Here is a 13,723-nt window from a genome sequence, read left to right as displayed (position 1 = left end):
GCCATTAAAACCCCCCCCCCCCCCCCCCCCAAAAAAACAAAACAAAAACAAAACAAAAACAGCCACTGAATCTCGGCTTTCTCACCAAAAGTGGCATTCATTGCATTTCCTTTTTTCAAGATGTCTCTTTTTATTTTGGACATTATGAAAGCCATTTGTTTAATTAAAATGTTAGACAAAGTAGACAGAAATTAGCGTATAATAAATATAAAAAATATTTTTAACATAACTACATAATGATAATGACACAAAAATTGCACAAAAAAAAGAAAAGAAAAGAAACAACAACAACAACAAAAACAGTCACTAAATCTCTGTAAGCGGCATTCTCATCGACATCTGCTTTCAAAGCATTTCCTTTCTTCAAGATGCAGCAAATTAGCGGCATGCCAGGAAATCTCGTTTCTCTCTTTGAAAGAGCTCTCTGTGACTTCAATCTACATAACCAGCATCTCTTGATCTGCCAAAGTATGACATGGAAACAGAGTGCGAAATAACACCAATGCGTGTGGCCTGTTCGTCTGGGAGCGCTGCGGTGTTGATGTAATTTAAATTTAAATCTAGATTAAAGACACATCTCTTTGGCCAAGCATTCAAATAATGCATCTCATAATCTTTTACTGCAGTCATAATCTTTTACTGCAGTTATATCTAATCAAATGCACATTATTATTCGTTAGTTTGGGTTAAACAAATCATTTTTGCTGGGTTGGAACAGCAGCTACGCTAATTATGTTTGTATTTGTTTCTCTGTCTTTTGCCACGGGATTAACATCCCGTGGTAACTAGGATTTACACAAGCTTCAGTCTGGATCCAGAACACCTGAGAAGAGATGATGCAACCCCTCAGAGGACCTCAGATGATGCCAACCCTGAAACAACATACAGAACTACCACATTTTGCTATAAGTTTGATTGCATCATATAATAATTGCTGTTAATATTATTCATCGGCTGATTTATTACGTCTTATATTGATTTTTCCGTACTGCTGGTTCGTCTGGTCAGAGAACTGGCCCCCCGACTGAGCCTGGTTTCTCCCAAGGTTTTTTCTCCATTCTGTCACCGATGGAGTTTTGGTTCCTTGCCGCTGTCGCCTCTGGCTTGCTTAGTTGGGGACACTTCATTTCCAGCGATATCGTTGACATGATTGCAAAGATATTATTTAAACTGAACTGAGCTGGATGTTGACATCACTGAATTCAATGATGAACTGTCTTTAACTGAAAAATGAGTGTTTACTATTGTCATTTTGCATTATTGACACTATTTTCCTAATTAATGCTGTTCAGTTGCTTTGTCACAATCTGTATTGTTAAAAGCGCTATATAAATAAAGGTGACTTGACTTGACATGTAATTATCCAGGTTCCGCTGGCGGGGGGCTGCGCCTGCCTTTACATCTATTTAGCTTATGTTCACTACACACGTCTGAGCTCTGGTTTGATTTAGCATGTCATTTTCTGCGCAGCTCCTCTGTCAGACCCTTCTGTTTTTTGTGTTTGAGTGAAGCGGCTGGAGTCAGATTAAGCGCAACTATTCGATCTGCTGCAAAATCCAAAGCAAACTCCCATTCCCAGCCATGGACTTTAACGGTCAGGTTTGCTGACGCTTCTGGGAACACACAACACAGTTTTCAGCGGCTTTGAAAACGGGATTACATTTAGGCTTTGCTGTAAACAAAAGACACTGCTGGAAATCCAGCATAAGCTGGTAGCTGTTTTTTTTTGGAACATGGTAGCTGGTTTCTAAGTGGTCTAAACTTGCATTAGCTGGTGCAAGATGGTAGGCGAATGGTTCTCAAAGTGAGTGGCACATTGTAGAGAGAGACTTCCACACTTCACTTACAAACATTTAAATATACTGCGCTGACAAGAGATGTGAGAACATGTGAGATGTATTATTTTGAGTGAATATGACTCAAATTTTGGACTCGATTTGCACACAAAGCCAGCAGATAAATTCAGAAGACTTGAAAACTACACACAAATCATCACTTTTCTCGTACTTTTGAGGCTTGGCAATTGCAATCGCCATGTTGTGTTCCATGTTCTTTTTTTTCCAGAAAAATACACAAAAAATAATTTTTTCCCCAAAAACTTTTAAGATAACTGATATGTTATCTTACATATGACGAGCTAAAGTTTTGCCATTAACATCACCAAATAATGATCTTTTGTTGGTCAGATATGATGGACGATATTTTCCAACAAACAGAGCAATGTTTTGATAGCACCACAGAGACACTGTTTACACGTTTTGGGGGACAACAGCTAATGACCAGCTAATGACCGGCTTAGAGCAGCTAGAAACCAGCTCCCATGTTCCAGAAAACACAGCTATAGCATCTTAACTTAAACTGCATTGTCCAACAGAGATTTATAAGACTTCTGGGTAAACAATCATGCAGACTAAAATGAATCGTGCATATGCTTTCAATTTTATTTTTCTACAGTATACACACCATAACAAAGTCCCAATTTTCCCCAAACATCATCAAAATGCTTAAACTGGTCTCATTTTATTCCAAATGAATGCTTTGTGAATAGGATGCTATCGGCAAATGTGTTCAGATCTAATCTTTGCATCGCTGAGATTGCGTGTATTCTTCTCCGGTGTGATTTGCACAGGCAGCATGATTTGGCAGGCGGCTATTCTGAGCTTCATTCACTTGAGGTGTTAGTCAGACTAATCTCATTAAAACGCAGGGATTTTCTCCTCTCCGGCTCCTTCTTCCCATATGAGGAATTAGTCTCAGGTGCACGGTGACATGGCTTCATTCACAGAGCGGAGGAAAGAAACATGCTCTGCTCTGAGCCAGATACTGCCAGTCCAATGCATTTCACACTCTCATGTAGGCCAGATCAAGTACTGAGGAGACTGTTTTTAATGTGAGGTGAAGTACATGAAAGCAGCTTTCCACTTGAATCCAGGCTACATGGGTCAGCCGTGACCATTCTCACGAGAAGAATGGTAATATATAAAAAAATGCACAAAAACAGCACAATGAATTATTCAACTGAATCAGTCAAACTGACTTAGCAAATCAGACTGAATACATACATAGGATCAGTCTGAATCTTGGACTAAATTAGTCTGATAAGTCACTTCCTAGGTGAATGGTCTTGGATTATTTGCTCACAGAAGCGTACATTATTATGCCTGTCCAGAAATAAGTTTTAAAAATGGCTGCAAATAATTTGGTGAAAATTTAATTTAAAGAGTGTGTTTAAAGAAACTTTTTTTCATGTTTTTTATCATTTCTTTTATCAAAATACAGTAAAAACAGTAATATTGTGAAATATGAAAATCATCATGTCATTACTCCAGTCTTCAGTGATCCTTTAGAAATTATTTTAATATGCTGATTTGCTGTTCAAGAAATATTTCTTATTATTATCAATGTTGAAAACAGTTGCGCTGCTTAATATATATATATATATATATATATATATATATAATTTTTTTAATTTATTTATTTATTTTTTTTAATCTGTGATGCATGTTTTTGGAATTATTTGATTAATAGAATTTTCAAGAAAACAACATTACTGACACCAGAACAGTAGTGGGTAACACTTTAAAATAGGGAACACATATTCACTATTACTGAACAAACTCCTAATTTGCTGCTTATTAATAGTTAGTAAGTTGTTAAATTTAGGTATGGGGTGGATTAAGGGATCTAAAATATGGTCATGCAGAATAAGGCATTAATATGTGCTTTATTAGCTAATATGCTAGGAATATGCATGCTAATAAGAAACTAGGTAATAGTGAGAATTGGTTCTTAAAATAAAGTGTTACCCAGTAGTGTAATAATACGATAACAATATGTTGTGAAAAAAGGCAAAATCTCAATTTGTTCAACATTTAATTTCTTCAGTGTATAATTGAAGGAATTGACCTATTATTTCTCTTACCCATAATTATGCCATTGGGGTCCACAGGGGGCTGCCAGACCACCCTCACTTCTGTCAGACGCACCTCCGGGAACACAAGTCTCATAGGTGGTCCGGGAACTATTGAAGGGGAAAAGGAGATGCCAAAGATGAGATTTTATCATTACATGACTCCTGCAGTAATTACAACACCTATACACCTTATGGAACTCTAAAGCTTTCTCTTGAATTACAGCCGAACCACAAGCCCAAATCAGAGAGCTTTAATAGAGGCTATTTAGCTTTCAAAGCAGCAGCAGCAGCCCTAAGAGACAGCCTCTGAAATGGTATTTACGTCAGTATAAGGTCATTATAAAAAAATCTGGTTTGAAAAGGACAACAACAAAAAAATGTAACATTCATAAGACAAAAACATAAGGGATGAGAAGAAAGAGACAGTTATGACAGCACTCAAACTGTGTCAGTTTAATGAACATATTCCAGATTACATCTCGTCAGTGGAAAAGGCAGCTGTTTCCATCTGTAAGAGTGAACGCTCATGTTCCATCCATCTGTGCACAGAATTATTATTCTCTGATCCACCTTACTATAAAAATAATGTGAAGTCTGAATGAATAATTAAGAGTGTTGCATTAGTGGTTGGTTGCATGTTGCCACTGTATTCTGAGAGGTTACCAGGGTGTTTTAAGTGGTTGTCAGGGTGTTGCTATGCGGCTGCTAAGAAGTTCTGAGTGGTTGTCAGCATGTTGCTACAGAATGTAGTTGCTAGGATATTGTGGGTATTTGCCAGGGATTTGCTAGAATGTTGGTGGAAAGTGGTTGTCAAGGTGTTGCTTTGCGGTTGCAAATGTGTTCTGAGAGGTTGTTAACACAATGTTACAGTGTTATGGGTGGTTGCCAGATTTTTGCTATTATATGTCATTTCTTGAGATGTTCCAAGTGGTTGTTAGCACATTACTACAGAATGTGGTTGCTAGGGTGTTGCTATGTAATTTCTTGAGATGTTCTAAGTGGATTTTAGCACATTACTACAGAATATGATTGCTAGGGTTTTTTGGGTGGTTTCCAGGGTGTTGCCATGTGGTTGCTAAGGTGCTCTGAGCAGTTCTGGACTCTAGAAATTACTCTACAAGCCATGCAATTTGAAGTATAATTCATATTCATGAGTTACATGCCAAAGTCTCCTCAGTGTGTGTGGTTTGTTAATTCAAATCTGCTCTAGCAAACAGTACTAATGATTAGCTGTTGGCCAGCGAGCTGCGAAATCTGGTCATTCTCCCCTCAGACTTTGTCGGCTTGTCCTTGACCAGAGTATTTAGATCCATGCTGGTCCATGAGTGCTGCCACATGGCACACCTTCTCACTCTACCCCTCCTAAAGCGGGCCATCACTGAGTCACATGCTTCACTAGATGAGCAGAGCTCTTATCATTGTATGTTAAGACTGAAGGGAAACATTGCCAAGGGGCGATCTGCTGCCTACAGGAGGAGACCAATGATGACTGGAGGATGTAATGACTGTAGCGCCCTACTCTGAAGGACACAGTGTGCCACCGGTGCTAAAAGAGGGCTCTGCTAAAGACCTTGATTAAGGGGGATGTTTCCTTCCCCTGCTGGTGCGTCTCACCTCTAAACATACACACTTTCCCCTCTCTCCAAGGCATCTGTGACAGGCCTATACATCCACTAACAGGACACCTGTGGAGCGACAGATAACATGGAGGGAATCCAATAACGGTGGTGGGCCGGTGCTGTGCCTGAGGTACACACACATAAGCAGGAAACGACACCGCTGCTGTGTTGTACGCGAAACGCCGTGCTGTACAAATGCGGAACAAACACAATCAACGTTGTGCCGTCTCTCGACCGCTTCCTTATTTCTCTCTGGATTCCCCGAGTCGATGCGGTCGGTTAGGCGGATTCTATGTTTCATTTCCTGGACATTATGGAACTTATAAATCTAACACATCTGACAGCGATTTGATTTGTATTGCTTTTTGCAGTCATAGTGTGTGGGACCGTAGGGACACATGTCCACAAGAAGAAGCTCTTACAGTAGAGCGTGCTTTTCCCAAGATGCCTCTTTCTCTTACCAATGTATTGCTAACATTCATCATCCTGTTATCAGCCCTCCGCGTGCCACGAGGTTTATATGGAGATTACACGCACATGAGGAGTCTTTTAACTACTTATGATGCACGACTCATGACTCGAGTGCATTTACTCGGCGTGAACCTACAATTAGAAAATCCGTTTATTAATTACTTCTTTAAGCGAGTCACTAATAAATGCACTTTCCTGCCAATCTTTTCAGAGATGTGCGAACACTAACGACTTTAAGGCACGCTAATCTAATCGCAGTGCAAAAAAGAAACGTCCAATTTGCTGCTTGCTTTGCTGATACGGCTCTAATTAAATCCAATCACAGGATGTTTAGGTTTACAGACAAAAGCCAGAATGATCACTCGCGTCCGGCCGAAACAGGATGGACGGCCCGTAGCATCTCCAACCCCCTGCGTACGGCGTCCGGGGCCTGGATAAAATGCTGCTGTACCATCAGTCCTTAATGAGGTCTGTTCTGGAGGGGAATTTAAAAGGCAAACACACAGATAATTGCTCCAAGGTCGAGTGAGCACAGACGGGAGGACATGCTGCCCGGGCCCTGCGCTTCCATCATAAAAGTGCGGCGGTGAAATGGCCCGAGCTCTCTGCGTCTGTCAAGGGGGAGCTCCATTTACAGCCACGTTTAAGAGAGTCCTGTTATCTCTTATTCAGAGAGCAGCACAGAGCTGACCGCGGGCGTGCAGACTCCATTAATGTGACTCTGTAGCCGGCTGGATTAAGGGCTGACCCCTGTATTTCACATAGTGGGCTGCTTTAAATAGCTCTCACAAGCTGGGGGAAAAGGCTTTTATTGCTATCCCCCATGACGTCCTCTCTTGTGATAAGATTTTGGGTTTGTGAAGCAAGCTAAACTGCACAATGTGACATATGTGATTCAGTAATAGTGTAGTTTTAGCTTATGACTTATAATATTTTCATTAACAGTACCATATACACAAATTACATGATCCAGAGTCCAGACATGCGAACATATCCAGACTAATATATTTACAGCATATACACCTTGAGATAGATAAAACTAAACTAAACTAAACTAAACTAAAAACCAAACCAAAGAATAAACTAAAATAAAAAATAAATAAAATAAAATAAAAGAAGGATTGGTAAAGGTCACTGGGACAGTTAATTACTCTAAAGATTCAAACCCAGTTCAAAGCTCAATTTTCACCGGATTGTAATCTGAATTTGAATTATGTTTTTCAAATGTCTATTACATTTGATTCCCCTTAGTCTTAGTCTTGTATGTGAGGTTTACAGTCTAGTTCAATCAAATATTTTATTTCCATTAATTTCTTCCTTTTCCATTGAGATATCTAGATAACCAAATCATTTCTAAGTAAAGAACTCATGGCAGATGGTTTATATTTAATATTACTTTTCCAAGTATAACATGCTTGAATGAATGAAATCAGCTTTGAACATGATATAAATTACAATACAGTACTTCATATGAGCACTCTATATTGCTTTATCTGACTAATCTCACGGTACACTGAGTATATCAGTTGTTTCTCTGGAACAGCCTTGAGGGGGGCCTTATTTGTGCCATTTCCCAAAAACATATTTCTGCTGTAGTCTGTCCCTTATGGCCCTGTTGGCTGTATAGCAATCATATAAGAGTGCATTAGTTCCAACTGTTATCTGTCTTTAATCCTGACCGGAGTGAATCACTGCTGTAATGGATAGCAAACTATCATACCTCTCTTCTGAAAGCTTTCATTCCTCAAATTCCTTAGCCAGCCCTTCAAAGTCTATTTAAGTTGCAGTCCATAAAGTAAACATTTGGAGGCCATCCTTGCCAATGGAGTTTGTACTGTCTGTATTGGTTTACCTGTCTATACCAAATCTAGTCTTAAAAAAAAGACAGTGAGCGAATCAACTAAGCGAACACAAAGGCACAGAATGTACACTAAAAACAAATGAAGCATCAAAGGCTATAGAGGACCTTCAAAAAAGTGTCTGAAAGAGCTTAAGACTAAATGCCATTTCATCTTTTTTATTCTATAAAATCCAAGGCCACATCAATCTGTGCACTCTTCGTGCGCAGAGCAAATGCCCATTACTCATGACAGCCCATAAACTTACACTGCTTGGTCAAGGAGCGTGCACATAAAACAGAGTTACAGCATTAAAGGGATACTTCATCCAAAAATGAAAATTTGGTCATTATTCATCCTCATGGGTCTCTCTTGGAACAAAAAATAAATACCGTATTTGGAATATTCTTAAAGGGTCATGAAACCCCCGTTTTAGCACTGGTTAGTTCTCACCACAGGTTTAAAAAAATGTTAAAAAAAGTGGGCATGGTTCGCAGCGGAGCAGAGGAGGAGGAAGAGGGGAGACAGACAACACACACAGCTTCGCGTTCAGACAGTTTCATTTCGCTCTTTGTGTGATATATATATATATATATATATATATATATATATATATATTGTGGCGTTTATATAAGCCTTTTGACGAGTTGTGTCACAGAGCTGTAAAAACGGTTATGCTCACCAAGTGAATGAATCGCGTTTGTCATGAATAATTTAATAGACACCGACGTGTCATCTATGTACTATAGTCCATTGCCACGTCACAAATTGTGACGTCAACACAATGTAGATTTAAAACCCGGAAGATGAAAATAGCACAAAAAAGCTTAAAATTAACCAGTTTTCTCCAACAGTTAAAATTATCGGATGCTAACATTGTCTTCTATGATGTGCAACACAAACACCTCATGACAGTTAAAACAACAATGACAGTTCAGTGATGTTTTAACTACACAAATTATACACGCACAAAAAACACCTTACAAGTCTTCTGAGGCCACACTATTTAAATGAGGAACAAACCCAATTTAAGTCATTAATAATCTTGCCCAGCAATTTCCTGAGAAATGCTGACAGTTGAACCCGTATTTGTGAATGAATCAGCCCAATTTGTGAACCAACTGGTTTTTATTGAAAAGAACAGGGTCAAAATGTATTCAATGATTTTGATTCACAAGTTCAACTCACAACTCACTCAAGCATTTTTTACAAGTCACTGAGGAAAAAGATGATCAGATAATAATGATTTATATTTCAATCTTTTCCTCACACAAAGCTTTTGTGTGGTATCCGAAGACTTTAAATATTGCACAAAAGTTGATTACTTCTTTTAAGATGGTCTCTGGTGTTTTTTTGTCATTTTTGCAGCCTGATGAACAGATGAGGTGACTATGAATGTTGTTGATGAGCTGCATTAAAAATTATTTTATGTCCCAAACAAAAAAGAGCATACAGTTTTGGAATGACATGAAAGTGGGTAAATAATGACAGAATTTTTGGAGAAGTATTCCTTTAAACTCCCTGTGTGGTCATTAAATTGAATCTCAGTGGTGAAACATGAAAGGTTGCTCACCATCATCCTTGGTCCTCTCCAAGACTGAGGGGCTGCTGAGCTGCCCATCTCCAATTCGTGTGAAAGCCAAAACTTGGATTTCATACTGGACGTATTTACGCAGGTTCCTCAGTAAGACAGACTTTGTCAGGTTGCCTTTAACCACATTCACCTGTGCCTCCGAATCTGAGTCTTTCTCTTTGTACATAACCTGAAAGAATAAGTATATTAAGCACGATTATAGTTCACATCACTGTTGTGTGATTTTGTGATTGTGACTGACTTTAATTTAAGATCACATTAAATACAAACACACAGGGATAGCTGTTAGTAAGGCTGAATGGCATGAGATTTGTTCCTCTGGGTCCATTGTTCAGCAGGCTGCTATTTTTTTTCTCTCGTCATAAAGCCTCCTGCCTCAATTACTGTTGACTTTAAACCAGAGCAGCTTTTCTGAACATATGGGTGCACATCCAGATCTAACTGCAAATATTTGTCTTTCCGCATGTGTCAGACTTTCAATTAATTCATTAATAAACCTTTTCTTTACTTAAAATGAAAATGAAACGGTACTGGAACAAACATTAACTGCTTTAGGACTTATAAGAAAAAAGAAAAGTGCATAAAATGTTCAAAGGATAATATCAAACTTTTAAAAAATCCTTGATTTTTCATCATATGGCCCCATATTTCAAAACTGCAAAAATAATTTTTCACATCTTTTCACATTGAGGACAACCGAGGGACTCATACGCAACTATTACAAAATGTCACTCACTGACACTCACTGATGCTCCAGAAGGAAAAACGATGCATTAAGAGCCAGGGGTGTAAACTTTTGAACAGATTGAAAATGTGTAAAAAATGTTTTATTTTGCCTTAATATCATATTTGTTCATGTAGTACTGCCCTTCAGAAGCTACAGAAGATACATACATGTTTCCCAGAAGACTAAATAAGTTCTCACCTTAATGCATTGTTTTCCCTTCTGGAGCATCAGTGAGAGTTTGAACTTTTTGTAATAGTTGCATGTAAGTCCCTCAGTTGTCCTCAGTGTGAAAAGATGGATCTCAAAATCATAGTCATTTTTGGAAAGGGTTCAAATTAGGGATGTCAATTTTAGATCATTCCCATAATCGATCGTCATTCAAATGAAAGATTTATTGACAATTAATCGATCGCTGGTTAATCGTGGACATCCATAGTTCAAATACACAAAATAATTTGTGGGACCTGAAGGATTTTTCCGAAGAAAGGCGCACAGTTTAACTCTTGTGGACTATATGTAAATGTCTTTTATGTGAAATATCTTATTCAGGTTAGTACTAAATAAAAAATAAATATAATATAATATAATAATTTTGGTAAAATAATTTAATAAATAAGGTATGCGTGTGTATGTATATATATATATATATATACATATATTTTGCTGTCAAACGATTAATTGCGATTAATCGCATCCAAAATAAAAGTTTTTGTTTGCATAATATATGTGTGTTCTGTGTATATTTATTATGCATATATAAATACACACACATACAGTATATATTTAAAAAATATTTACATGCATTTACATGTCTAAATTTATATTCATATAATTTATATTATAAATATATTAAATATATAAACAACCTATTTTTCTGAAATATATACATGCATGTGTATGTATTTTCATATACATAATAAATATACACAGAACACATACATATATTATGTAAACAAAAACTTTTATTTTGGATGCGATTAATCGTTATTAATCGTTTGACAGCACTAATATATATATATATATATATATATATATATTAGATTGATTCATTTTAAGAATAGTACAGTACAGCTACAAAGGGTAGTTATTATAGGAAATGTTTGGTTTCAATGAAGAATAAAAACAATGCCTCCCCTCCTCAAGAGAAACAACCATCAAATCTTTCATGTCATTTCATCATACAAAACACAGTTTATGGGGTTGATCTTACATGATAAAAACCTTTATTCACTTCTGAGACGCTTATTATACTGAGCCAAGGGCTCCTTCAGCAGACATTGTTTCAGAATACCTCAGCGCACTACTTGACATCAGTCTGAGGTCATTTTCTTTTGTGTGAAATTACAACGAATAAAAAAAAGACAAAACAACAAGGCAGAAGCTACAAGCCACCTTGTATCCGAGGATGTTGCCGTTCTGTTCATGCTCAGGAACCGAGCCCCAGGTTACCAGGATGCGACTGGAGCTCATGGCCTCCGCCGTCACATTTTCCGGAGCCCCCGATGGCACTACGCAAACAGAGAAAGACAAATCACACTCCCTTATCGCACTGTGCCTTAACACATGGCCCCGAGTACTGAGTAAACTCACGTAGATTAGTCACCTCTCCAATGTCATAAGGGGGAAAAAAAGCAAACAGCATTAGCGTGTAAACAGCAAACAAGAGTTTGAGCGCGAGGAGACAGTGAACAGACCACTAAAAGATGGCAAACCTTTAACACCAAGCCTCATATCAGACAGCACAGCCAGCCCAGAACGTCTCTACGTGTGGGCTATTAGCCACACAATTATATAATGACTCTCTCCACAGACAAACTTCATCATCCAAGTGCAGCCTTTCAAAGAACTAATGTTGAAGTGTGCAATTTCTGATCCACTAGTGGCACCAAATGGAATTGCAATCTGTTTGAATGGGACAACTAGGTCAGGCATAACAACATTAACTCATTTATTTATTCATCACCTGATCATCCAAACCCTGGAAGATGAAAAGTGTGTTTAAAACTTGTTTTTACTTGTCATACTAAGGGTTATGGATTTAAGCTCCTCAAATATTGAGGCTTGTTTAGAGGAGGTTGACTGTTACTTTAATTGATCAGACTCTCAATTTTTTACCAAGTGGAAATATAATTAAATTGTGGAAGAAAAAAACAGTTAGATTTAGTAGTTTCACTAATGTTCAAAAGTTGGGCTAGTTGAGATTTTTTATACATTTTTAACAGTCTTTTATGCTCACCAAGGCTAAATGTATTTGATCAAAAAATGCAGTAAAACAATAATATTATGAAATAGTATTCCAATTTTTTATTCCTGTGATGCAAAGTTGAATTTTCAGCATCATTACTCCAGTCTTCAGTGTCACATGATGCTTCAAAAATCATTCTAATATGCTGATTTGCTCCATTTCTTATCATCAATGTTGAAATCAGTTGTGTTGTTTAATATTTTTATGGAAACTGTGATACATTTATTTTCAGGATTCAGGATCTGAATAGAAAGTTCAAAAGAACAGCATTTATTTGAAATAGTAATCTTTTGCAACATTATAAATGTCTTTACTGTCACTTTTGATCAACTGAATGCCTCCTTATTGAATAAAATGATGAATTTCTTTGGGATCTGTAGACCTGGGCTAGCAACCACCCAGAACTACTGCATAGCACTGCCCTGCAAGCAAACCACAAAACCCTAGCATTGTGGTGCTGTCTTTTGCATGCGTAAACATCTTTCTCATTGTTTACAAAAAATTTAAACATATTTACAATTCAGTCTGATATCACCAGTGACACAGAAATGACACACTTCACCTTTAAATAGCATATTTTTGAAGTTTACGCTGTAGCCATTTGGGGCCATAAATCTTTCTTGAGTGTATCTTGCAGGGAGCAACGGTAAAGATAAGTAGCGACATCAGGCAGCCAATCACCTGGCTTCTTATCTGCAGTGTAGGCAAGCATTCAGAGCAGCTCTCCAGTCCGACAGAGTAAGTGTGAAGTGAGGGGCTGTAATGGTGATCACATAAAGGAAATAAAATTTCATTCTGCGAACCACCTGCTTAGATTTGAGAATATGATTATCCTAAGAATGGAAATTTCAAGATGCTCCCTCTGCATCACTACATCCGGGGCTCATCCAGGGATGGGCAGTATTTCAGATACATGTATTTAAAATACGTATTTGAAATACAAAATACTATTTTGTATTTTGTATTTGAAAGCCTTCGGCAAAAATCGAATGTAATTTGTATTTAAATACATTTAAGATTAGTATTTTTGTATTTTCAAAATACATAAAATACTTTGTGCCAGTCAACCTCTTTATCAGGGTGCTGATTTAGTTCAGACACACCCCCTCCCCCAACCCCAACATTCAGCTGTACAACTCCATTCAGTATTGGGTGAGTGACTTTTCTGGAATAAGATAAGGTGAGGATGTCATGGTCAATTGTACATGTTGATTAAAGTTAAAATCGTGCATCATTCAGATTTTCCGTCAGTTAACATGAAAGAATAAAAGAGCACTGACAAGGGGAAAAATAGCGTTAGCCAATCAGTTTTAATA

The 13,723-nt window shown here is 37.6% G+C and overlaps 1 protein-coding gene across 1 annotated transcript in view; it reads right to left on the bottom strand.

Annotated features, from left to right (window-relative positions):
- Positions 1-13,723, bottom strand: part of LOC107581762 (protein sidekick-1-like) — a 380,004-nt gene that overhangs the window by 30,621 nt on the left and 335,660 nt on the right. Inside the window, exons 26-28 of the mRNA XM_016267412.1 lie at positions 11,555-11,670; positions 9,415-9,604; positions 3,923-4,021 (exon numbers count right to left, since the gene is read on the bottom strand). Coding sequence (XP_016122898.1) covers positions 3,923-4,021; positions 9,415-9,604; positions 11,555-11,670 — 405 coding nt within the window. The remainder of the gene's footprint in view (positions 1-3,922; positions 4,022-9,414; positions 9,605-11,554; positions 11,671-13,723) is intronic.

Source organism: Sinocyclocheilus grahami, unplaced genomic scaffold, assembly GCF_001515645.1.
Source record: "Sinocyclocheilus grahami isolate Dianchi unplaced genomic scaffold, SAMN03320097.WGS_v1.1 scaffold37.1, whole genome shotgun sequence".
In the NCBI taxonomy this organism is placed as follows: domain Eukaryota; kingdom Metazoa; phylum Chordata; class Actinopteri; order Cypriniformes; family Cyprinidae; genus Sinocyclocheilus; species Sinocyclocheilus grahami.
Note: the sequence above shows the minus strand (reverse complement) of the source record. Positions and strands in the feature narration are given on the sequence as shown.